Raw genomic sequence first — 24976 nt, 5'->3', positions numbered from 1 at the left:
CAAGTCGCCTTAGGGGTAACGCAAGAGACCGTGTGAATTTTTTTGGTGTGGGTATTTTCATTGCGGGCACATGCACATCGGTAAACAGCTGCCATTGCGCTCACAACCACCTTTCATGGCTGAAAGAAAAATAGCTGTCTGCACTGCACGGTGTGGTGAGCAGTGTGAATATTAGTGTGCAGGCCAGGTTTCACTCTGTTCCACATGTCCAAAAAAACTCCCAAGCATTTCCCCGAGGGTGAACATGGTTAAGTGCGAATGCACGGGGTGATGCTATGAGGGGGAGTAAAGTTAAAATCCGTTGGCATTTGCCCGTGAGCGCGCGCGAGCTGACCCACGGAGGTCTGGCAGTTTATCGCTGCATATATAGGGGGGTACGCCGCGCCAAGCGCGCTGAGCCAGGTGGCTGAGAGGAGGCGAGCGCAAGGGAAGAGGGACAGCGGCGCACGGCAGCTGCAGCCGAGCGAGGGGGAGAGGAGAGAGTGTGACGTCACGGTGGAGAGAGGCGCGCGGCAGCTGCTGAGGAGAGGAGGCGCGCTGTGACGTCATACCATGACGTCGCGGCGTGAGGAGCGGTGCGGGGAGCGGCGCGCACCCGCGCAGCCACGGCGAGGAGGCGGAGCGAGCGCGGTCACGTGGTGAAGTGACGTCACCGCGCCGTTGCTACCGACGCTCCTCTCCGCTCCACGCCGTTGCTAGGGAGAGGAGGACTGCGGACGCCGCCGCCGCCGCCGCCGCCGCCGGCGGCGGTGGAAGGTTTCGGGTCGCTTATAAAGTGCATTCGCACTTAAAAGTCTGTCCAGCGATGTAGCTATGTGGGGCGATGGTGATGCCAGGGCTGGCGCTGTCTTGAAACGTGTTTGCACCGGTGGTGGAGCCAACTTTCAGCAATGACGACGAAGTCCCCATACTGGCTTGAGTTCTTGTGGAGTCAAAAGCAACTAAAGTAAAAAAGAAATTCAACGTGCTGGTAAATGTCGGTGATCCACCTCTCTGTTTTTCTGGAAGGAAGCAGAATGCTAACATGACAACCTAATTGGAGCGATTCACTGCGATGCCCGTACATTGTTTCAATGGTTGTGCGCAATATTGTGTGCAATGGGCAGTATTACGTCTAATACAGTGTAGACCATTTGTAAACGTAACTGCTTATAGTGCGGGACCACATATAACACGGGTTTTTCTGGCCAACGGCAGGCCTCCCACAGAAGTCAAAGCATAAGCTTTCCGCTTATAATGCAGGTGCCCGAAGTGCAATACCGTTCATTGTGCGGTTGTTTGGTGGGTCCGCTGATCAACCAGCACCACTGGGGCATCGTTTTAGGGTCGCGAGAAAGAATGAAAAAGACGGAATCAGCCATATTGCAACCTTGACATAGAAAAGAGAAAAATAGTCACTTCAGTTTGCCTGTTCATTTGCACGCACATGATAGCTAAGACTGTCCTTGCTTAACGCACCTTGGAAGATCGCGAACCCCTCCTTTTCCCCTCCCCTCCCCTCCCCCTCTCCATGCAGCAAGTTTCTATTATATTGTAGCGCAGATAAGCAGTCGCCCTTTTCCTTTTCGAACATGTGGAGATAGTGAGCCGCGATGCCGATGGTTTCTCCTACCTATCGAGAATGAGAGCAGTGATTGTTGACAGCGATTGCCAAAGCAGCTGGCACCGCAAGCGTGAGTTGTGTGTTTGTTTTGTACCAGCCCTGCCTAGTAGGTGACTATTTGGGCCGTGGGGAATGGGAAGGTGCCAATACTGGTGAGAAAGCTGGATAATTGCTTGAGGAAAGTAAATTCTTTTCTTTTTTTTTTTCTGTGGAATGGGGCCAGTGCAAGTAACCTGTGCGGCTCACATGTTCATTGCTTGCAATCAGTATGCACTGTCTGACTTTCACATGGATCGCCATCAACCATTGCCTGCCACCTTGGCACCTAAGCTTTGAAATGTGCTTGCGTATAATTGAATCTTTTTGAGCAGGAATGTAGGTTTTTCAGCATAAATTTGCGTGAAAACTGGGGAAGGTGCATATGGTGGGGTGGTTGCTCGTATTTTGCCATGCAAATTCAAAACCATATTTCTGGGAGAATGAGGTACAGCGTAGGTAACGTGTGTGAAACGTAAGGAAAGTGCGTGGTGGTTTCGGGAGTGCAGTGGGCGTATGGAAAAAAAATGGCCCGGAAAATGCAACTGCACCAGAAAAAAAAAGAAAAGAAAAAGAAAAACCAACTATTCCGCATGGCAAGCAGGTGCGAAATCGTTTGTAGGGGGGCAGCGTGCAAAAAAAAAAAAGGTGTGCGTATACATTTTAGGCTATGGGTTGCTTCGTTCCATTTCAGTTAATACTAGGGGTGTGCGAATATCAATTTTTTAATTTTGAAACGAATTCGAATAATAAAAACAAAGTTCGAATCGAATCGAATATTTTTCGAATATTTTTCGAATACGAATACTTATTGTTTTTTGGGAAATTAAAGTTTTCACCATCGAGAGACACAAAAACTGCAACTTTATTGCACAACAAATCACACAAAGTAAAATTAGGAATTACACAATGCCATTGCACTCAACAGGTTAAGGTCTGCACTCACTTAAATGCACGGTGTAGGAAGGAGAGGTGACTCAACGCGGCGGGCGAGCGCGGCGGAACTTGGTTCGGCGAGGACGTATGCGCTCGTAGGTGGCGCTGCTCGAACGAGGGCCATGTACTGGGGGTTTTCGGTAGCCACGGGCATGGAAACGCGCCTCGTACTGCGCCGTATAGAACGCGCGCTTGGATTTCAGTGGCATGAATTTATGGTCGCTTCAAACGAAAATACCGTTTCGAAAGAACAGAGGTTCTTAGGGACGTCTCGGGTTAGTATGTGAATTTTAAGGCCGAAGCGCATGCGCGCTATTTGGGACGCGACAGCGACCGTAGCTTCAACACTTCTTTGCGAAGACGCAGCCACCTCTGCGAGTAATTTAAACAGCAGTATGGGCAAAAAAATGTTGCGGTGCACCAGTGCTATCCACTACGGTCACGGTGACTACGGCATACGAAGGCAATTTGAATTTCGCTAACTCGGGCACACATGAATAACATATCTATTTTATTTCTGCGTTGTTACTTTTTGCAACATGTTTTTACAATAACTCATGCCTAATAACCTTGTTCGAACATATACATGTTTATTGCACTGTTTTACACAAAAATGTTCCCAACAAGAAATATTGAGGAAATCACACACCATCAAATAGCAAACTCTGTTTAGGACGCTTGTGCCCATCAAACATCAAACTCTGTTTAGGGCGCTTCCAACTTTTCCAAATTTTGATTCATAAACACAATAAACCCGCCGCAGTCTTTGCTAACTATACGAATAAATCGGGATGGAAGTGTGCAGCAAGATACAATACGTGCCTTCCATAATGCATTGCTAATAATGCCTTAAGTACTTGCGTTATCAGAAGAAAGCAACGCACACAAACGCAGAATACCTAGAAATTACAACATCTTCATAATACTTTATAAAATCACAGGTTCCTTTCCCCGTGCGGTGGCACTCATTTACGCAGCCGTTCTGGCAGGGACTCCGCAAAGTGATAAAAAAAATTTTTGATCTCACCGAACCGAAAACAGGGGATAAGAAGTCGTCAAAAACGAGTGAAAAACACAATGATACTGTCACTGATTTGTTACAAGTCGCTAAAAAACAAAATAATGAACAATTATGTTGTTTAAGTGCTACAAATATCTCAGCCAATATTTAATACATAAACAGATTTTTTTTATCTAGCAAGGCTATAAAACCATCGCCTTGCCTAAAATAACGCAAAATCGCGAACAAGAACATCTGTAATAAATAGGTACGAATTGCATGCTTGCAACCACCCCGTAAACAACGCGCTCCGCCTAAAGCGCTTGCCGAAATTCGTCTTTGTACCGAAACACCCGTATCCCGAAAGGTCCGTGTCCCGAAACGCCCGTGTCCCGAAACGACCGTGTCCCAAAAAGTCTGTGCAACGGAAAGACCGTACCGAAACGCCCCGTACCGAAACGTCCTGTACCGAAAAGACCGGAGCCGCCCTAGCAGCTTTACTGTATTTACGCACCGTCCGCGGCTCGCATGGCCCCGATACTACTAGCGCCCTCTGGTAGAAAGAAGGCGAACCCGAACAAGTTCTCCATGGAGCTGCTCTGCTGCGCCTCCGAGGCGGTCAGTCACCTCTCCTTCCTACACCGTGCTTAAATGTTAACATGGAGAAAGTTTAACTGCTCGACATGTTCGGGGAGCAGTGACAACCTCCTGCTCGTCACGACTCCACCAGATACCGAAAACAGCCGCTCACTTGAGACACTAGTGGCTGGCATGCCCGAGCCCGTGCACATTGCCGCGCGCTGATACAGTAAAATCTCGATGATACTAATCTCGCGGGACCGCGAAAAATATTCGTACAATCCGAAATTCGTATGAACCAACACAGACCAAAAAATTGGGCGCTGAAAAAAGTTTTCGTTTATTTCTTTTCTTACTTTCGCGTGAAGAAATTCGTTGATTTTTTTCTGCTTTTTTTAACCCCCATGTCGCAAAGCAGCCCTTTCTGGAGTGGCTTCGCGCTCGTCTCTTCACTCGCTGTGCCCAAGCTCGCTACACGCCGCAACAGTCAAGCGTGAACCGCATGGTGCGTTTTTGCACGTGATTCGCTCGCCTCGGCTCTGTGAGCGCTGCATTTTCACGCCCGCATCGACGATTTCGCGCCCGCAGTAGCGCCTACCTCGGTCAGAAAATGACGCACGACGCGTGCGGCAAAATGGAGGAGCCTGACTACTTGCGATGAGATCGAGACAGCCGGCTTGGCTCCGCCGGAGATGGTTAGGCTTAGCACCCCGGCAAATATTTAATGGGCGCTTTCACTATCGGCGCGGATGATGTTTTATAGTACCGTTTTCGCATGCATTATCAGCTCTTTTACCGCGCAATCAACTTCGTGTCTCCCTTGAGCCGCATTTTAAAGAGCGGTTAGAAGCGGTCGCTTGAGCGCCCGCGCCACTTCGCGGCTGGAGCCGACGCCATGTTGACGCCGCCGGCCGCGCCGCGCGCAGCGTGGGAGTGGGAGTGGTTTCGCGGCGGTGTCAGCGCGCGTTAGGGTTACCACCTTTCCCCGAAAAAAAAAAACGGGCCTTCCGGGGGGGGAGGGGGGGGGGATATGTGTTGAAAAAAGACGCCATGTTTTTTAACATGCAGTGCCCTTTATTGTAGTGTTTTCTTAGAGAGAAATCAGCATAACTTTTGTACTGAAAGTGATTGAGAGCTTGGTTAATCGCTCTGCATGTGCTTCAGTGAAAAGTAACCGCAATTGCTGACCGCGGCGGTAGAATTTCGTTATTTTGTTCTTCCCTTAGGTCCCCCTGCATCTGAGGCAGCGCGCTCGCCCGCGTATTTTCTCTGCTCGCGTGTCTTTGCGCAGCTTGTCGACACGTATTTATCGTCTTAGTTGTTGAATTGACGCTTATAAAACGCCAAAACGGACATAATCACGGCACAAAAGCCAAAAAACCGGCTGATGACGGCCGGTTTTAGATATGGACCGGCAACCGGCCCGCTGTTTAAAAAACCGGTCGGGCCGGTTCAAAACCGGGAAGGTGGCAACCCTAGCGCGCGTTGGCCGTGCGCAGAGCGTTTTCGCGAGCAGAAAACAACAGCCCGGCCGTTTCTGGAGAAAGAGTGACAAACAGGGGAGCGAGAGCCGTCACTTGCTCGTTCGGCAGTCGGGTGCCTCGCCGGCTCGTTCGTATCTTCCGCCGGGCCGCGCAGGTCCGTTCGTAACAGCCGAAATTTTTCCCATTGCAAACAATGCAATTTCGCCGGGACTTTTCGGAAATTTGTATCATCCAGAAATTCGCACCCCCAGAATCGTATCATCGAGAGTCCACTGTAACTACGAATAAACACCGATAGTCTGCGAAAGCACGTACCGTTCGCCGTGTATATGCTTCGCGACTTTGCTGCTGAGACACGCTCTGAATTAATTTTTTTTTTAGTTTTGGGTGGTTCGAATATTTCGAACAATAAAAGTGTCGTTCGAATCGAATCGAATACTGAAAAATTCGAATCGAATATTCGAAGTTTCGAATATTCGCACACCCCTAGTTAATACCTTTCGGAGTGTTTCATGGTTGGAGCGATTGCAGTCGTTTTATTTTTCCCACCTGCCATTTTGGGGCATTTACTTTGGGGCTGTTTTCCCTCCCATTTTTTGTGGGGGCTGCTGCTGCTGCTTTCGGGCAGGGTAGGAGCCACCGGGTGTTATCTTAACGCTGGCCTTTGCGTGAAGGAAGTGACTGGTGGCAGGGAAGCCCCATTTGACGCATGTTTATCACGTCCCTGCGCCTGGAGGTGGTGACGTCTACACAGCGTGCTACTGGCCAGCAGGTGTGTCTTCGCTGTGCAAAACGTGTGTGTAAACATGACGGTCGAGGTGGACCACACGGTTACGACCATCCCATAAGACGTTTCCAATGACGAGGAAATTTACGTCCGCCGTAGAAACATGCAGGTGGCAATGTGAGTGCGCAAGCACAGGCGTATCGCTCACAAAGCTTTCTTAGTGGGATTGGTGGTGCCGTCATAAAACTAAACCCCATAGACTGGTTGGTAGGCGGAAAAACTCTGATAACAATTCTGGGGGGATGATGCGTGTGTGAAACCGGCCTTCCATTGTGTCAAAACAGTTACTTGGAAAATTGTGAGAAATGAATGGTTCTAGATAAGACGACACCTGCGTCGATCACGAAGCGAGAGTATGTATGCCTTTGTCTCATAAACGACGTATCGGTATACATTTAGATCGTTTGTAAAATACGTTTAGTAAGTGTGCGAAAAATCATCGCATGGGTTTCTTGTTCGTTCGCAATCTAGTTCTTCGAGGGTTTGGTGATTGACTGGATGCACTTTCAGCGAAGGTTGGATGCACTTTTAGCTTTCGCACCTCTCTCAACTTTCTTAGTTTTTATTACAAGTTTTTTTTTTCTAACTCCGGCAATGTGCCTTCCCTCTGTTCGTCAGGGCTCGAAGGTCTCGGAGTCGGGCGACGGCTGGCAGGCGGTGACGGAGGCCCTGTGGGCGTACTACCGGAAGCACTGCCACTCGCACGACCTGCTCAGGCGCAAGATGGAGCTCAGGGACCGGCTGCACAGCACGCTGCGCGCCATCTTCCCCCGTGAGTTCACAAAAGGAAGGCAACGCGATGAATGAAGTCGGGGTTAATGGGGGGAAAGGACAAGAGTGACGACAAATGGAGAGGATGCGCTCGGGAGGGGGTTGGAAAGAAGAGAGCAACGGAAAGAGTGAGCTGCACAGTCCTGGGAAGTGTCTCGGTATGCGGCTGTGGGCATTGTCGGTGGCCTCTGATACTTGCACACTTTGCTCAGTGATCGATGAGAGTGCTTCGTTGATTGCACCAAACTGCAACAGGATGCATGCGCTGCTACATGTTGCCTCTAGTGAACCCCCCTTTTTTTTGGTCATAGGACTGGGCCACAATTGCCTTTCAGAAAGCCAAGGGAAAGAGAATGGCTGCAAAGACATGTGCACCTGGCAAGAACAGTGTAGAAAAAGTCTCCGTCTTCTATTTGCCCATCCCGTTTTTTTACAGATAAAACAATAACGAAAGCAATGGTATCCACACTTAACAATTAGACTTCCTCATTAGATAATTAGACTACCCACATAATGCATAATTGGGGGTTCGTTGAGAACCTTGAAAGAAAACTTAGCTTTGCCCATTGAGCCATAGGAAGAGGATTTAGAAGAGCCATGCTTAGGTAGAGAAAGAGAGCATCTTGAATAGCTCAAATTAAGAGATAGAAGGGAAGTTGGGTTGGACCATAGAGTTTCATACTAATACATACTAGAGAGAAATCTGGCGCCACTGTCTAGGGGAGCTGCGCTTTAGCGAGCGTGCCGTCATGTACCAAGCAGGCACGTTCCACTTGTCCTTGGCATGGCTCACGAACAGGCTGAAAAGTTGGCTTTGGCTGCAAAAATGCAACAATATTACTGCAGAAGATTAATCGAATTTGTTCTGTTATTATAAAATTAAAGCTACAGAAAGATTTAGGGTGCATTCCAATTTACCGTTTAGACAGCTTCGTTACCGTCTTCGCGGACAGTACGCCATGATAATCCCCGTTCCAATTCGAACGAAGCAGTCAACGAAGACTGCTTCAAGGAGACAGCATCGAAGTCAGCAACGATGCAGGCTACCTTCCTGTCTAAACTAATAAGTGACGCCAGCGCCACCTTTTTGCGTATTAATGTTAAAGCAAAAGCACTTGTTCCTTTATTTCAATATTTAGTATAAGTTACTAGTGATGAAGATGACTTTGTTTAATTTTTCAATTACGTAACATTTGTAATAACAACGGTATTAATACTTACGAAACCTGCGGCTTGCGCAGTTCAACATGTCTGCTATGACGCTGTCGTCTGCGCTGGTGTTGCGCTTGCGACCGCGGCGCCGTTCCAATTTTATTCCTTTAGACGTCTAGTTAGACTGCTTTGTAGGCTGTCTACGAAGCTGTCCGCGAATTGGAATGCAGCCTTATTTGTCAGGGATTATTTAGAAGCTTCATGGAAGATGAACAAAAAGACAATGTTACCCCTTTTGGCTTCTAGACGAAAAAGAAGCCATGTGGCTAACCAAGCCAAGGAGGCGAGGAACGTCGCTAGCTGCAATGGCGTCGCACACAGCGACCCGCGAATACAGTGCCAGATTTCCCTCTAGTATATAATAGTATGAAACTCTATTGGTTGGACAACCGGTGGGTGGGTTGCCTAGAGATGGGACAGTGAGCAAGCCTCTTAGCCCTCAATTGAGCATCCCAGCTAATTCTGGGACTAGTGGCAAATCCTCCCCTAGTGGCCCTGGGCGGGCATGAATGACTTGTGATTGTCATGCCAACAACACAAAAGGCACAGGGGGAGGAGGTGATGCCGTCGTCCCCTCGCTTCTTCTCTCTGCCCTGTTGCCCTGCCTAGGCCTTGCCGAGACCGGCGCACAGCCGCGAAAACGTACACTGCTTGGACAGTAAAGATGGCAGCCGAAATGGCACTTCAACACTTTACTCAAGTTACAAAAATGGGACTGTGCGCGAATGCGACAAGCGGCGAGATACACTGATCTGCAATAATACGGAGTGGCAAAACTTGACGTCAAACACAGTACACAAAGTTGTGCGGCTCTTTGCACGACATCAGTTCTGTTGTTCAGCTTGGCTTCATGCTATACCAACGAGTATCTCACCTTTTGCTAATGCTAAGTGAAAAGACTTTGTGCTGCAGTTTGTCCCTGTGTATGGGGCAACCTCTTTTTTTTTTTGTGGTTCTCAGAACTCTGGTATGAGAGTTCTCCTAGTAGTATGCTACAATGCAAGCTTGAGCCTTGGCTCGAGTGTGCTCGAGACAAGGCTCGAGCGCGCTCGAGCCTTGCCTTTTCATGTTGCTCCGGCAGCAGCGATGATCGTTGTTGTGTATGCACGCCTCTAGTTGAGCTGAGGGAGAGGCAGCGAGAGAAAAACATTGAGAGGACAAGGAGCATTTCGCCCACCCAGCACCACTGCGACTAGGAGCGGGAAAATCGAATCGAAGCGAACAAAAAGCAACATTGATAACTCGATGGAGGGCGGCCGTAACGACATTTGGTGCAAAAGAACGGCTACGGAAAGTGCAGTTGGATATCATGAGGGAAGCCTTTGTCCTGCAGTGATTCGAAATAGGCGGGTCAATGATGATGATAACAACAGAGCGTGCCTTGTGGTAAATGTGCAGTTTGCGGCCTGTACGTGGTGGGATCGTCGCTGAACGGATTTGGCTCAGATTCAAGTGACGCCGACATGTGCCTCATGCTGACTGAGGAACAGGTAAGATGTCAACTTGGGGGGCAAGCTTTTCCGCCTGCGTAACTGGCAACTTTTGCTAGTGTAGGATGTTATTTCTTCCGCCAGTGGTTCTACGAACTTTGCCTTTTTCCTAAAAGTGTTCCTGGAATTGTGCTTGTTTCTCAAGCCCGTTATTGCTGTGCACAAGTAATGTGTGGAGTGTCTATCTTGTGTTACTTCGTATGTGTTGGTTGCATCACTCGGTGGCACCAACTTTTTTTTTTTTTGTTCTTCCTGAATTCACGTGTTCCTCTCCTTGTGTCTGGTCTTGGCCTTGGTGAACGGATGAGCATTGCGTAGTTCCCTCTGATGATTGGCATTGACGTCCTCTACAACTCTATTTTATCTCTGGGATTGACTGTACTCGTAGGGTATAATCCTAACATACAACGAAACCCACATAGGACAAGTGCGGGTACAGCAAATTATTGTCCGTACCGAACGCCCGGAGCTTCGCTACTGAAATGAATGCCAGCTATATTCTTTATAATGCACTGCATGTCTGATCTGTGATGCTTGCGACCGGCTCTGCGAGTTCGTCCATCTGCATTTTTTTTTTTAAAGACTATGCTTTGTGCTGCATATCGTATGAACTATGTTCTCTCTAATTTTCGGTGCAAAATTCATGCATGTAATGAAAAAAACATATTAGGTGGTCTGGGAGGCTTCAAAATTTTGCCCCAGTGCGAAAATCGAGGCACACTTTGCACCATCACCATTCCTGCCCAACGTGGACAGCTGCTGCTGTGTTCATTTCGTTTTGAACATGTAGAATATCTCTTTTGTTTTGTGGTCTTCTGAAATGACGCCTGCAGCTTGGTTCACCACAATTACCAAATTATGGTGAACCAATTATGGTGAACCAAATTTACCAAAAAACGTGGTAAATATTATCCGTACTGACGTCAAAGTCAACGTTGTGTTAAAATTTTACTGTTTTAAAATTTTATTGAAAAAAAAGAGCGGATTTTTTATGCCCCCGGGTGGGTTTCTAGGACTCACTACAGCAAATTGCAACAAATTGTTGTCTTTTAGTGCTTCCCAGGGCTTTCCTAAGGAACGCGTGTGAAGTGTTTTGTTAGGTGGTTGCAACTTGGGGAATAATTGTATACTGCTGCATAGAATGCTGTGGTCATGTAATGTTAGTGTTGGGGATATATGTAACTTGGAAATTGCATTCAGGTGTCTTCAAAAACAAAACAACAGAATTGGTTTTCAAGGCTAGCGCTCCCGCTTATGCTTCTCAGCAAGTGTTGTTGCCCGGTTGGAGACATGGCAAAAGGTGTACTGCATCGAGGATATACTGTGCTCATGTACTCTGCAAATTCTAAAGCTGAAAGAAGAAAAAAGACGGCTTTCTATTTCAGAATTATTATTTGCATAAGGAACTTGCAAATTTGATGTATATATTCAGTACGAACCAGTACAGACCTTGTCTGGTCTTGCACGGGCTCTGCAGGTAGACCAGAGGCAGCACGCCAGGATGATCCTGAGTCACGCATCTCGTTGCATCGCCCGGACCGGTGAGTAAGTCTGTGGGATAGCGCAACTAGAACTAGTGAGCTGTAGAGAATGCTGGAAAGGAACAGCACTGGTGTTTGAAAAGGCCAGGTCGGCTGAGAAATGTACCCCGGTGTTCCCAAGGTGTTCGCACTTGCCCCGATGCTTTTCTTCTCCCAGAACTTATCTTCTCTCTCCCATCGGTGGCTGCCGACACAGACACAGCTTAACTCTTTCGTTAGCGCCTATTCAAAATCGTTCAATTTGAACGATAACTTGGGAACCCCTTTTCATAGCATTCGAGGCGTTTCTGGAACACGTAAAGCTATGGTTAGCTCAGAAAATGCCCATTCAAAATGAGTTTTCATTTTTGCATCAAAAACGTGATTTTTGACACGCATTTGCATCACCTTGGTGTGGAAAAGGGGCATGGTCATTGTGCGTCACTGCTACCACAGAAGGCATGCTGCTCGTAATAAATCTGCATCAGCATTTGGTTCGTGTTATCAGGGCACTAATGGTGATTCAGGAGATGATTTTCAATGGTGAGGTTTGCACTCTGACAGTAATAATCACTGAAATCGTGTGAACATATCAAGCAGTGCCTGTCTGCAAAGTTAATTTATGACTTTAGGCAGTTTCATTGCCTTTGCGTTGGTTTGGGTCGTGTTGTAGTTTTACTTACCACAGGACCATTCGTAAGCAGTTTACAAGTTTCAAGTTCGTTTCTGCATCGCGAAATTTATATTTTGCGCTACTATGCACTTACTTAACTTCAAGCCTATCTGCCTTGGCGCCTTCAGCGCCCGCTACTTAGCCTTGAAAAAAAGCATGCCGCTCCTGATTCCCCCCCCCCCCCCCCCCCCTAACCCGATTTCTGCGATAAGAACTTCTGATGCAAGTCAAAAGATAACGCCCACTCGCCATATATCAGTTCCGACAACAAGACCACTTCAAACCAGCCTTGCACACCGCCAGCTGTTCGCTGGCCAGTTTCGTTTCCATATGAGGGTATTTCCGGAGGTCTAGTGTTGCTCCTTGGTCGAACTGTCTATTCAGACAGTCTCTCCAACAGTGTGGTATTGTATCTGCAAACGACCTAAATGCATAGCGATATGGGGTTTATGAGATAAAGGTATACTGTTTTACTTCTTCTTCATGATCAATGTGTGTGTTGTCTTATATAGAACCCTTTCTTTTTCGCGACACAATGGAAGGAGCCCGGTTTCACCCATGCACTGTGTGTCCAGAGATCTGACTAGAGCTTTTCGGTTGTCCAACCAATGGGGAAGTGTATTAGTTTTTTGACAGAATGCCATCAGTTTCACTGAGAAAGCTCTCACTTTAATAAAGTGGAGCCGCACAAGGTAGCCCATTTGTCATGCACTTCCTTGGCTGCCACCTTCTTTGGTGGTGGGGTAGGTTTGGCCGCAAAGACCGAGATGAGCGCGTGCGTATGTTCCCAGGCTGGTGCCTGGGCGGCCGCCCGCAGCTGATCCAGGCCAAGGTTCCCATCCTGCGCTTCCGCGACAGCCCCAGCGGTGGCGTGGAGGTGGACCTGAACGTGAACAACGCGGTGGGCCTGCGCAACACGCACCTGCTACAGTGCTACGCGCGCCTCGACCCCCGGGTGGGGCCCCTGGCCCTGGCCGTCAAGGCGTGGGCGCGCGCACACGGCATCAACGACGCCAAGAACGGCACCCTCTCCTCCTACTCCGTCGCCCTCATGATCGTCCAGTACCTGCAGTGTAAGCCCCTTTCTCCATCCGCAATTCTCCTCCTCCTCTTCCTCCTCCTCCTTCTTGTCCTCGTCTTTGTCTTCTTCTTCAGTTTATACTCTGCCCAGGTGACTTCGTGGAGGGCTGTAGGTGGGAAGAGGCGCTGACAAACGTGCAGGAGAAAGTCGTGGTTGCATGGCGCATTTTCTCCAAGCACACGATCAATCCTTGTGATCTAGGCAATCCGTCAAAGCAAAGCAAACATAATCAAAGCCATCCATGCATCTGTGGCAGCACATCTTCGTTGCACGTTCACTGCTCCCATTGACTTATAATAGCACTGCAGCTGATGGCAGCTATAGCTCCCCTCCTCCATCTCCCCAAGCACCGCACGAAGTTCATGAAACCAGGTACATGAGTAGTCATCCAGCCAGGCAGTTGTGGAAAACAGTGTCTTGTTGTGTGGCTGCAGAGCAGCTAGAAATGAATTCGCATTCGCCGCTTCTCTTTCAGTCGGAACAGGTAAGGCGCTGCACCTTTTCGAGGAGAAGCTTGTCTGTTTGTCTTGTTTGTTTTCTGTCGTGCCCGCAGGTGGCCTGGCACCTTGGTGTGCTTGCCTGTGGGGTGCATTAGCGAGGAAGAAGGAGAGAGAAATACAAAATTTAAATAATAAAAAATAATAAAAACATGGTTGAGAATGTTGCTGAGCTGATTGAGCAAGCGAGCTTACAAGATAACCTGAAAGCGAGATGGGGATCAGCAGGCACGATGGGAGCGCACAGGCAGGGAGGGGCAGGTGTCGCTGTGGCAAGGACAAAAAAAATGGCTGAAACGTGGGCAGCAGGGGCAGAGCCAGACGAGAGGGCAACTTCGCGTCAGCGCAGTCAAAATGATGCCAGACGCTTTTCTCGTCTCTGCAGAAACTGCCACTCGCTCTCTGGGGAAATCAGCAAGCTGAACACGCATTGCACACAAAGTGAAAACGAAAAACAAGGGCTGACTCTCAACTGGGAAGCTTTACTGTGTGGAACAACTAGTGAAAAAAAAAAAAATCACAGCGCATGCCCCACACATGCGAGGAGTCGTGATGAAGGGTATTTATCGCGTTTATGAAAAATTTGCAGAAGAAAATTCTTCTCTTTTAAAATTTGACAGCAGGAATGGAAGCGCCATTGCACGTATATACTTGTGTAATCATCACAACCATGAAATGCCGTGTTTGTCTTGCCGTTGTTGATGGCATATGGCAGCCAAGTGAGATCATACGAGCACTTTAAGAGCTTTTGGTGACCACAGCCCGTGTACAAGCCCATTTCTCCGAGTGGCCCCGGTAGGGCAGCGGTGTGATTGTATTATTCTGCATTACTTGTTAAGCGTGGCACACGTCTGCATGTGTGTATCCACTCTTACAGAGGCAATGAGGGGGCAGTAAGCCAGAAAGGAGCACTAATTCTGCCCTGACGTTATGTTGGTGGTACTGCATTGAGAATTGCGAGCAGTCATTGTGACCCCCTCCTTGTTTTCCTCTTTTCTGTCCAGACGGCTGCAAGCCGCCCGTGCTGCCCTGTCTACAGAAGATGCAGCCGGTGAGTGTGAGGCCTTTCCCTGCATGGGCGATCGGGAAAGAGTGGGTGGTGGCATTCTGTGCGCCGTCTGGTGGATCGTAGTCACGGCCAATCAAACACCGCCACAGGCTGCTTAATTTTGTTCTGTTGAACTGAGGAAGCGTATTCTTCTTGCAGTATTGCCACGAATTAAGCACTGGAATTTGTTTTGTTGACGTTTCGTTACCAGCACCCTACCCTACCCACTTACCCTATCCTGTGTTTCCAGTGGAACGTTTGTTTGCTCCTTCCGTCGTATGCTGCAACGGGCAGCCTCGTTTCATAGGGAAGGGGTGCCTTTAACTGTGGCAGTTCTTGTGTGAGTGGAAATGTTCCCGATATGATAGGGTGTTTTCGGAAAGGAGTGTGTTCCGAGATATGCGTGTGCGAACCAAACGCTGCAGCATTCCATTGGCTGTCGCTCGACTGTGCGCGTCAGTTTGTTGGGTGCTTCTTTGCCATTTGCGTTTTCTTCCGGGTTGTTGTGGAGCGCAAGCTCTCGCTTCGATTAACTTTATTTATTTAAAGAACCCTGCGTTATTCTTTGCTGTGGGACAACATCGCTGCGGACATGCTAGGCGGATGTAGGCTTTATTCAGTGAGCGTATGAAATGCCAGATGAAGGTGTGGAAAATGAAGGACGATCACAAGCTGGTAGTGTCGTCTTCTACTTACTCTTCTGCATAACAGGGCACATTTTTGAAGGAAAAAAGGAAAAAAGCAGCGCAAACAAGAGAGACAGGGACAGAGAAAGGATGGCGACGACTTTCTAGCACCGTTCCCTTTTTTCTTCTTTTCACTCATGTACCAACACGCCCAGTTTTCTGCGTTTAAGGTACATTTCAACCAACACCAGGCATCCATTTCCTTTCTCACAGAGGATTGGCCATCCACATGAAATGCAGTCAGGCGGATGTCAGATTTTCCTCGCACGTGATTGGCCGCTGGCCAGTGTAACAGTGTGATACGACATAATGGTGTAGCGTTCTGTAAATAACACTGTAACAAAAAAAGGAACAAAGCTCACACCAACGCGTAAGACCTGAAGGTAGCGAAGCCGCACGCAACCCTCACAGCCATCACGAAGGTCCAAGTCCACGATTGCAGCCGATTTGCTTCTTCTTTCTTTGTGGCTTGATGGACCTTCAGTCCATCATTGTTGCTATAAGTGTGAGCTAGCTTCTTTCATCTTTTTGGAAGTGATAATCATTGGACATCACCTTGGAGGTGTAGTGTGTGCTCATATAGACAGATGGCACCATGGCGACCATTGGTGTGTGTCCTACCGATCGAGAGAGGGCACCACTTCCACGGTTGCCCATGTGTATATATTCAAAGGCGAATAAAGCCTCGGGGTCAGTTGCCCGTTACTGGCGTGGTGTGCGTTTGTGGTTAGCCGGGCGCGTGCTGTGGAAGTACGCCCCGTAACAGAGGGGCGTACGCTTTGATGTGTCTTTCGCATCCTGAGCAAATGCCACGATTACGGCGAATGCTGCAGTTTTTTGCCAATCTCTTTAAGTGGGCATGATTGGTTTAACAAACGTGTGCAGGGGACGCTGGGCAGTCGTCGCGAGGCACGCACACATAAGTGCACGGCATTTTCTTGATCTTGTTAACTGCCGTGTGGTCACCGCGACGCCCGCGCTCACGTGCGCGTGCTCAGCAATTTCTTGGTATTTTTTAACTGCGGACACGAAAAATTAAGATTTGCCAAACAGCTTCTCTGTTAATATATTTACGCATTTTGTGGTGGGTGTTTTCTCTTGCTCCCCGTGGCAGAACCGTTTCCGTTGCGACGGGGACGTGCGACTGCTGCGGCTGGGCGAAGACCCTCCGCAGTGGCACTCGGAGAACAGCCAGAGCCTGGGTGCCCTGTTTGCGGGCTTTGTGGACTTCTATGCCAACCGGTTCAGCTTTTCGCGCTCGGTGGTGTGTGTGCGCCTCGGGGAGCCGCTCAGCCGGTCGCAGGCGCAGGCGCACCACGTGCCGGGATGCGGCCGCACGCAGTGGAAGTACGTCTGCATCGAGGGTGAGTGAGCGACGGGCACAGAGGTCGGAGGACTGGAGTGAAGGAGGGGGGAAAGGCTGTTTATTATGAGCGATGCAAAGGTTACTATTATCGTTACGGTCTTTATTATTATTACCCTTATCAATATGTCGTTATTATTATTACTCTTTATTACTTAGTATTATTTCTCTTAAAGGTTTGCGACATGTGTTCGAGGACATGCTACTTTGCAGGAAGGGGAATGGGGAAAAGATATCGGATTAGTAAGAAGAGTAGAAGAAAAATTGGGAAAAAATAAAATAAAAGATAGCATCCTGTTTAGGGACATTGAATATAACTTGAACTGTCCTCACTGTTCGCCTGTAATGTAGCAACGCCATTATCCCCAAGGTAGTCAGATAATGAGTCCAGATGTTCCCGCTGATAGGAGGGAGAGTGCCACAGTCCAAGTATCAGGCTTAGCGTAATATGAACGAGATAATGCTTGAATCTTTGCAGTGTAGCTTTAACCCTTTCAGTCACTGTGTCTCCATATGGAGACGTGACTTTCTTCCTCGTTTTCCTCGTAAAAACGAGAAGAGTTCATGCTGCAGAGCGGTGCGGCTGATGTTTGAAACCTACGGAAGTGAAAGGTAGCACCATGTGAGGTGGAATGGCGGAACCGCACTCGTAAACATCGATTCAAAATGGACGCCACTTAGTTTTTTTGGGAGCTCCGGTGTGTTGCCGTCCTATGTTCTCTTTTACTGCGGCGTAAATCATTTATAAAGGCTAAAAACACCTCTTTCATGTGCAGAAGTTATTATTTCACCTCCTTGTTTGTAAACTGCCTCAGGATATTTATTATCTTTTATAAGGAAAAGCAGGATTGAGTAATGAAGTCTCTGTATGAGGACGCGACGCCATTTGTGTAATAAGTATTCTAGAGAGACTGAACTTTTTTTTCTTACTTCTAGACACTTGACACTGCTAAACCTCCAAGTATGGAATTTTTCTGCAGTGAATATAATAATTCGTGACTGAAAGGGTTAAATGCCAAGACAGGGTTCATGGGGGTCCTTTAATAACCCTTCAGCTTGTTTTTAAGTTCTTGGATAGTCCTGGAACCCTCACAGACCCTTGAAGAAGCTTGAAACTATTGAAGTTTGCTTCTGAATATGCATGAAAGAAACGTGAAATTACGTAAATACTTAGTTCGGATGCAGTTTTTTTTTTCTTCAGATTTTGGGGTTTTAAAGGGGCCATGAAGGCAAAAGGAAAATTTGGTTAATTTGAAAAATTGACATCACTTTTAATTCAAACTTCACTCATGTTAGCTGCACAATTCGGAAGAAAGCGAATGTCCATTCGACCCACTATCGACTTGTCCACACTGAACCTATGATGTATTACTTATGATAGCATACCTACGTATTACCTATTACCTATGTATTACCTATTATATGAACCTATTACGACTGGCTGAGGCCGACAAAATTCAGTGCAAATTAAACTGCTTTAAACAAGGATAATAAGCTTGCAGAACAAGATAATAAGCTTGCAGCTCACGGTTTATTCGCTTGGCAACACTGAAAATGGCCATGGACATGGCCAAAGGGCCATGGACATGGTGCCGCTTGTACCACTGCGGCCGCGCGCCGAAGAAAAATATAACACCGGCGTGTGTCGTCTGCTCCGTTTCAACCCGATTCTCAACGGTGGTGTCAACTGAGATGTTATTAATCGCACTCACATTGGAGTCGAGGCATTACTTTGTGTTCGGCGGACTAGAGCTTGGAATGTCCAACTCATGTCATGCGCTTAGCACGGACAAGTACCGCCATCCCGTGGAGCCCGGCGTAACCAGTGACGGCGCACTCTCACGGTTGCCTGCATGCGTGCCTCGCTATTGAATACAGGCTATAGCAGTAAGAATGTTAGGCTAAGCAATGGAATGTGCAGTTGAACAGGTAAACATAGAAGCACACAATGCCGGCCGAAGCTGCACAGCCATTGAGTGTGTTGGGCTTGTCTGACGTGGCACTGACCAGTTGACAGAAGCGACACTGCCACTTGTGTGACCCTTCCTGTCGAGTGGTGCACGATATTTCACGACATGATTACTATCATCCGTAATGATATGAGATACAAGATCGGTGAGAAAAAAAAACGTGTGTACAGTGCTGGTTCAGCAGTCTGGTTATGAAGGCAGACGGTAACCAAGCTCACAGAGAATGTGTTCTTGCTGTGGGTGGCAGGCTTAGTCAACATACCACCTTTGGTTTTATAACTCGGCCCTGGATACCTCATTGTCGACTTTACAAAACACACGGTGTGGTGGGAAAATTGAAATTTCGGCTTAAATTGTTTAATTGCTCAGCGAATAAAGTGTCGTTTGGTGTTGGAGAAGCGTTGAGGGCACTATAAGACAGTAAATTTTTTTAATAAAACAAACTTGTATTTTTGTCCTCATGGCCCTTTTAATGTGCCGAAGCTACTCATTGACAATGAGGTACGCCATTGTGGAGGGCTCTGGATTAATTTTGACCACCTGGGTATCTTTAGAGGAGCCATGAAGAGAAAATACAACTTCGTTTAATTTGAAAGAACTAGGATTCAGTTAATTTGAAAGAACTAGGATTCAGTATCTCACTCAGCTCCATTACAGCCACAAAATATGTTTTTTTTTAACGAAGAAAAAGCAAGAAGTATTTAAAAAATTTCAAATTTGGCGCCACAGTGACGTGTTATGAGCAAAAATGACGTCATACGGGCCAACAATAAAACAATTTTCAGTGCGTTAACTGCACGTTAGCATTCAAGTGATGCGGTCAAATGGAACTAGAGGCCCCATTACAGACGTCCAGTCATGTTTCGTCGTGACAGGTCAGTTAGGCAGCCACCAATTGCACAAACAAGGTTCCGTGACGTCGTAGAAAACTTGCGGGAAATTGGCTGGGGGGTCGTGACTGCTTCACACGTTTTCTTTCATATCTCCGTTATTTGTTTGAAGATTGCGATGATATTGGTATCATTGTTATCGGGGCTAAGCAGTCTTTCTAATAAACCCAACTTGTATTTTGTCTTCATGGCTCCTTTAACGTGCACAAAAATCTCAGACGGGTGTTTTCGCTTTTTGCCTCCATCAGAAAAGCGGCCGCCATGGCCCAGTCCAGTTTTGTCAACGTAGTGTTATCCCACAGGTGGGCCTCGAATACCAGCTAGGGGAAGCTGGTATTCGAGTTTGAGTTTGCCGCGGTTTGAGTTGGCCACTTTCGACATTTGTAGTCATGCACACCGAACAAGTTGGCCACCACTGGCTTTGCTCTGTCAAACTTGGCCACAGCACTATGAGAAGTTGCTTGATAAGTCGTTCCTTGACATCAGCGACAACTTATTTGGGGGCCATCTACACAACTCGATTTGGTTTAATGCAAGTCGCTTATTGCCCAGAGCATGTAAACGCTCAAAACTCTTGAGGACTTGCATACTTCATCGCAAGTGCCGTTTTTGTGAAGGGACCGCTCTCGAAGTTGTTGATTACCTCCAACTTCCTGGACAACGCAGTGTCATTGTGCGGTCGTTTCTCCACTGCCCTATGCCATCTTCACGGCAAAATGTCGCATATGACACCGCACAGAGTCAGAAACCACCGCACAAAGTCAGAGACACTGCACAAGGTCAGAGAAAATCAGAAACCGCTGGAGATGAAAAAATATCCGGGGCGAGAGGGGGGTAACAGTAATGCGTACTGCGAGTGCGCTGCTTTTGTCCAAATAGTTGCGGTTTCGAGACTGTTTTCAGTTCTGTTTACGCGGTGGTCAGAAAATTTACGTTCTGATTAATGAAATTTGCACTGACACAAAAATTTTATGTTACACTTTTTTATCGATGCCTAATGGACTGGCGAACCTGAAACAGCACTTCAAATACTTCAGCCCGCGATAGTTAATTTTATTGAACGGCCTGAAAATCGTTTGTTTCAAATTCCCGCGCTTTCATCGCAAACTGCGCATATGACAGAATCCCGGCCTGACCTCACTGCTTTGTGCGGACGTCACTGGTGCCCGCTTGAGAGGGTGTTGCACCCGCTCGCCGCTCGTGGGGTCATGCACGTGAAGTGACGTCACGAGTTTTTGACGAGTGCTGTCGCGTCACTTCTTTTGGCTTCACGGGGTGATGTCACGCTGATGTCCGTTTGCTGAGTGCCGCTCCGCGCGCTTCTCCGTCGGCGCGATAAATGAGATCCAATTGAACTATGTTCTTCGCGTCGCAGGCCGCTCATATTTCAGCCAGGGTATCCTGCTGAGTGAAGGAAGCGAAGAGGGACGAGGTTTGGGCCTGTTGGTGACACATAATGAGATAAAACGCGCTAGCAAGACGAGGACGAAGAGAGAATACACAAGCACAAGCGAACTGTGCAATAATATTAACGTCGAAAATTGGTGTCAGTGCTCCTTTAATACAAAAGAAACCAGTTGTGAAGCGTTCGTTCCATTTAAACAGTAGTTCCATTCAACTCATTTCTATTTATCGAGATTCCACTGTAGATGCGATGTGCGATGACAAATTTTTCCTCTTTGATCTCTCTGATGTGCCGGTGCAGAGCCCTTTGACCAGACGAACACGGCACGGTCGGTGTACGACTGGGACGCATTCCAGCTCATTGTGCACGCCTTTCACGACACCCTGCAAGCCCTGGAGAGCAGCCACGAGCCCGACTGTTTGATGCTGCCTGGCCTCGGGAGCAGCCCGCGCGGCGGTTGGTCGCCCACGTTCCTCAGAGGGCCGCCCGTGGTGTAGTGTGCTGTGAGCTTTTCGTTGCGTTCTGTTCCGTTTTTATTTGTGTCTCGCAGCTCGACAGTCATCCTGCAAATGTGCGGTGCAGGCTGTGAAATACAAACTGTTTAATAATAAGTTCCACTGTGTAAATACCTACAGTGCCTGAAGCCACTCCAGGCGATTTCAGATGAGAGAATTTTTCTCTCATGGCCACGATACGATAATAGAATTCAGTGTACAATAAAATGTTTCTATTCCCATGTTTTGGGAAATCCTGACTGCCTCTCTCCGTCTTATTTTTTTATATGCGACGCATCTCTTGCTTGCGAGCATCTCTCCATCGGCGTTGTTGTCGTCGCGGCATTGTCCGCACGCTCAACAAAGGCTGGGAGTAAGTTGAGAACTCCAGGGCAATGCAACATCTCTAAAAGAATTTCTGACAGCGGAAGGAAGGAAAGGGGCTTTATTAATAGTTTCCAAGGCACACTTTGTCTAAGGTGCCATCCTGGGAAGATGTCAAAAAGGCTTTTACCGCTCTAGATGTCACCAGCTGCATGGCCACAGGTGAGGTCAGTTACAAACCCTGGATGACAAGGTAGGATTGGAGCTTTGAGTCAACACTAGGTGTAAAGAATAGGTGATGCAACACGGGGGAGAGGCAACTGTTGACAATAAACGAAATGGGTCTTTCGAAAGTATTGAGAAGGTTTGAGTAAAATGCTAAGTGTGGTGTGCCAGCTATCACTGTGCTTGAACGTAAATAAAAATAGAATTACTGGGGCTGGAACCCAGGGTGTAAGTGTTAAAAGCTCCCACACTACTTGCATCGTCACAGAGGCCAAACAGCCAGCTTGTTTTGATGGTTGATCAAAAATGTTGCGGCAGTGTTCAAAGCTAACCACAAGATGGCACTAGGTGTGACTGGAAGTGCCTGGCCTGTATTGACTTGGAAGCAAAATGTCGTGTGCCGGAGTGCTGGTGCTTAGGCTTTGCACGTCAAGCTTCGAGGTCTTGCGACACCTTCCCTGAACTCTCAGCTTGAGGTACATCCTGTACAATGAGTAGTTTTCCTAATGGGTTTTGGTTGAGAACATGAGACGTCAAAGTGTGATGTTAGCCCTATGTTTAGGCCTAATGTTAAACAAAGCAGGTGTGTCATCACAAGCAAAGCAGCGTTGCACTAGCGTTGTATTTGGAGGTGCAGGCTCTGGTTGACGATATTGCAAATCAAAGCATGTTGTTAAGCCATGGTCCTGGGCACTTATACATTGGTACATTGAGTATAAGTACGGGTGCTGGCTGACATTAGGCCGAACAAATTATGTTTAGGCTTAATGTCGATAACCCTCGGGTTGAGGCTTGGGATATATTTCAAGCAGTGTTACACTCTTACATTAAAGGAGCACTAACATGAAATTTCGGAGCTCAGATAAATATGTCAAGAGCTTCCTTTGTATATGAAGATATCTCAAAAAGTTTCGACAGTAACCGAAAACATTTTAAATCAATTTTAATCTTTGCATGCCACAGAAATCTCAGAATGGATACCCTTTTGACATCGGCGTCACCATGCCGCATTGAGCGCCTCACCCCACACTGCTGACGTCGGGGCTCCCATGATGTAGCCAAGGCGCTGGCTGCTGTTCGCACGTGCTGTTCCGCCTTTCATATCACGTCACACTTTTCGGGATTGATGTCATGCTGCCTGGATAACTAGTTAACTATATAGGTGGTGTTGTCTATGCGCTCACTCACACAAGCGCGTGCGACCAGACCAGCTGTGGTCTGACAAGAATTGTGACGTCAAGAGTGCCATCATGTCATGGCAGCTGCCTCAGCATTCGTGTCGTCCAAACCGAATTTGACACACTTAAAGGAGTACTGACACGAAATTTCTCGCTTTCAGTTTTTATGCTGTAAAGAATACTTATTGGCCCAGTAATTACGAAAATCGAACTGAAAGCCGTCAGTCGCCAACACAGAATTAATTATAGCACGTTTATTGCAGCCAATTTCAAATTTGGTCGCCGCGCGGGAAAATGGCCGTTCGAAGGCCAGCCTGCAAGCGGGCCAGCCTTACGTCACGGTCTCACCCGTGACGTCAGGGACGTTTTTCTTTCCTCCATGCGTTCGCCGCATCGTCTGCTACGATTGCACATGGTCCGCGACTCGCCCGCGCAGTCGACATGTCTGAATCGTCAGACTCGGATGAGTCACTGCCACCCGACAGACAGAACAACTTTATTTGGCCAGGCGATTAGGCCGGCGATGTCTTCGCCGTCGTCCGTTTTTTAATATCACTGCGACTCGAACCGGTGCAGACCGTGATAGCAACAGCTTGTCGCCACTCTTCTAATCAATCTGACCACGAAAAAGAAGCTCCACATGCGAGAAAGTAGATGTTAGTGTGTTGAAAATTGTGCTAGGAGTTGTTATTAGCGCTGAATTTAAAAGTGGCGTTCATATATTTGCCGCGATGGTAAGCCTACGCTGACCGGAAGCGGAGGTTCGGCGCTCCGACCCAGCACTGCCGGCACCACGGTGCGGCGAGCGGCCGAAAGATGGCGCCACCTGCGCGCTAGAATCAAAACAGGCCGCGGCAGATGTCTTGGTCACCGATCGCTGAAACGGAAATTATTGCCAAAATAAAGCTTCATATGCGAAAAATGGAATGATAGTGTAGGGAAAAGTTGTGTAAGGGATGGTCATTGAGAACAGGAGCAAGTGGAGCGAGCAGCCAGAGCAGCACACGGGAGTAACGGGGACGTGTGCTTTCCATGCTTTCGTTCCGCGAATGAAACATTCGCCAAGGTAACCTTGCATTCGCGCTGCTCCGGAGTCCGGGAGCAGTGAAAAGAGGGGGACGGCGTGATGTCAAGAGTCATGTGACCAAACTTTTCCCGCTCTCGCTTCCCGGAGCATTTCGCGCGCTTGTGTTGTCCGCACGCTGTTCCTCGCCAGTTTTGCCAGATACGTGCCGGTGGTTTTGTGTCTGCCTTCCGCATGGCGACGAATGAAGAAGCCGAGCAGATGTGTCCATAATAGGGTCACCATCGTACCTCCCAAAAATTAGCTGCGAACGATAACAGCATCCGCCGTCTTTTCCAGATACGACTCTACCTTCGGTCGCTGCTCCGGCGGGGTGAACAGGTGCTCGAACATAAACTCATGCAATGGCAAATCGGCGTCGTCGTCGCTGCTGCTGCTGCTGTCCGATGATGAGTTTGCGCTTGAATCTGTGGTGCTTTCATCATCTAAAAGTAGCAGCATCGTCCAGACGGCCGCGCTTAGCAGCGTCCGTACTCACTGAGCGACTGTCGCGGCTGCTGGATTCCGCCATTTTTCCTCCGACACCCGGGGACATGCCCGGGGATAAAACCAGAAATGACGTAACAGAGGTCATGTGACTTCCTCGGCGTTCCCTGTTACTCCGCCGCTGGCGACGGAGCACCGAGAACTGCTCTCGGCT

General features: G+C 48.0%; 1 protein-coding gene across 2 annotated transcripts in view; it reads left to right on the top strand.

Moving 5' to 3' along the window:
• The window catches only part of LOC144147002 (poly(A) RNA polymerase GLD2-like), a 28831-nt gene extending 7046 nt beyond the window's left edge, over positions 1–21785 (top strand). For both annotated transcript variants that reach the window (XM_077679004.1, XM_077679005.1), the window contains exons 4-10: positions 7044–7197; positions 9807–9898; positions 11376–11439; positions 12883–13164; positions 14674–14720; positions 16518–16767; positions 21332–21785. In XM_077679004.1, the coding sequence (XP_077535130.1) occupies positions 7044–7197; positions 9807–9898; positions 11376–11439; positions 12883–13164; positions 14674–14720; positions 16518–16767; positions 21332–21528 (1086 nt within the window). In that variant the 3' untranslated portion in view covers positions 21529–21785. The remainder of the gene's footprint in view (positions 1–7043; positions 7198–9806; positions 9899–11375; positions 11440–12882; positions 13165–14673; positions 14721–16517; positions 16768–21331) is intronic.
• The last annotated feature ends 3191 nt before the right edge of the window (positions 21786–24976 follow it).

The sequence above is a fragment of the Haemaphysalis longicornis genome, unplaced genomic scaffold (assembly GCF_048455015.1).
Source record: "Haemaphysalis longicornis isolate Haplotype H1 unplaced genomic scaffold, Haemaphysalis longicornis Haplotype H1 scaffold_7, whole genome shotgun sequence".
NCBI lineage: Eukaryota > Metazoa > Arthropoda > Arachnida > Ixodida > Ixodidae > Haemaphysalis > Haemaphysalis longicornis.
The sequence above is the reverse complement of the archived record's forward strand: the minus strand, read 5'-3'. Positions and strand labels throughout refer to the sequence as shown.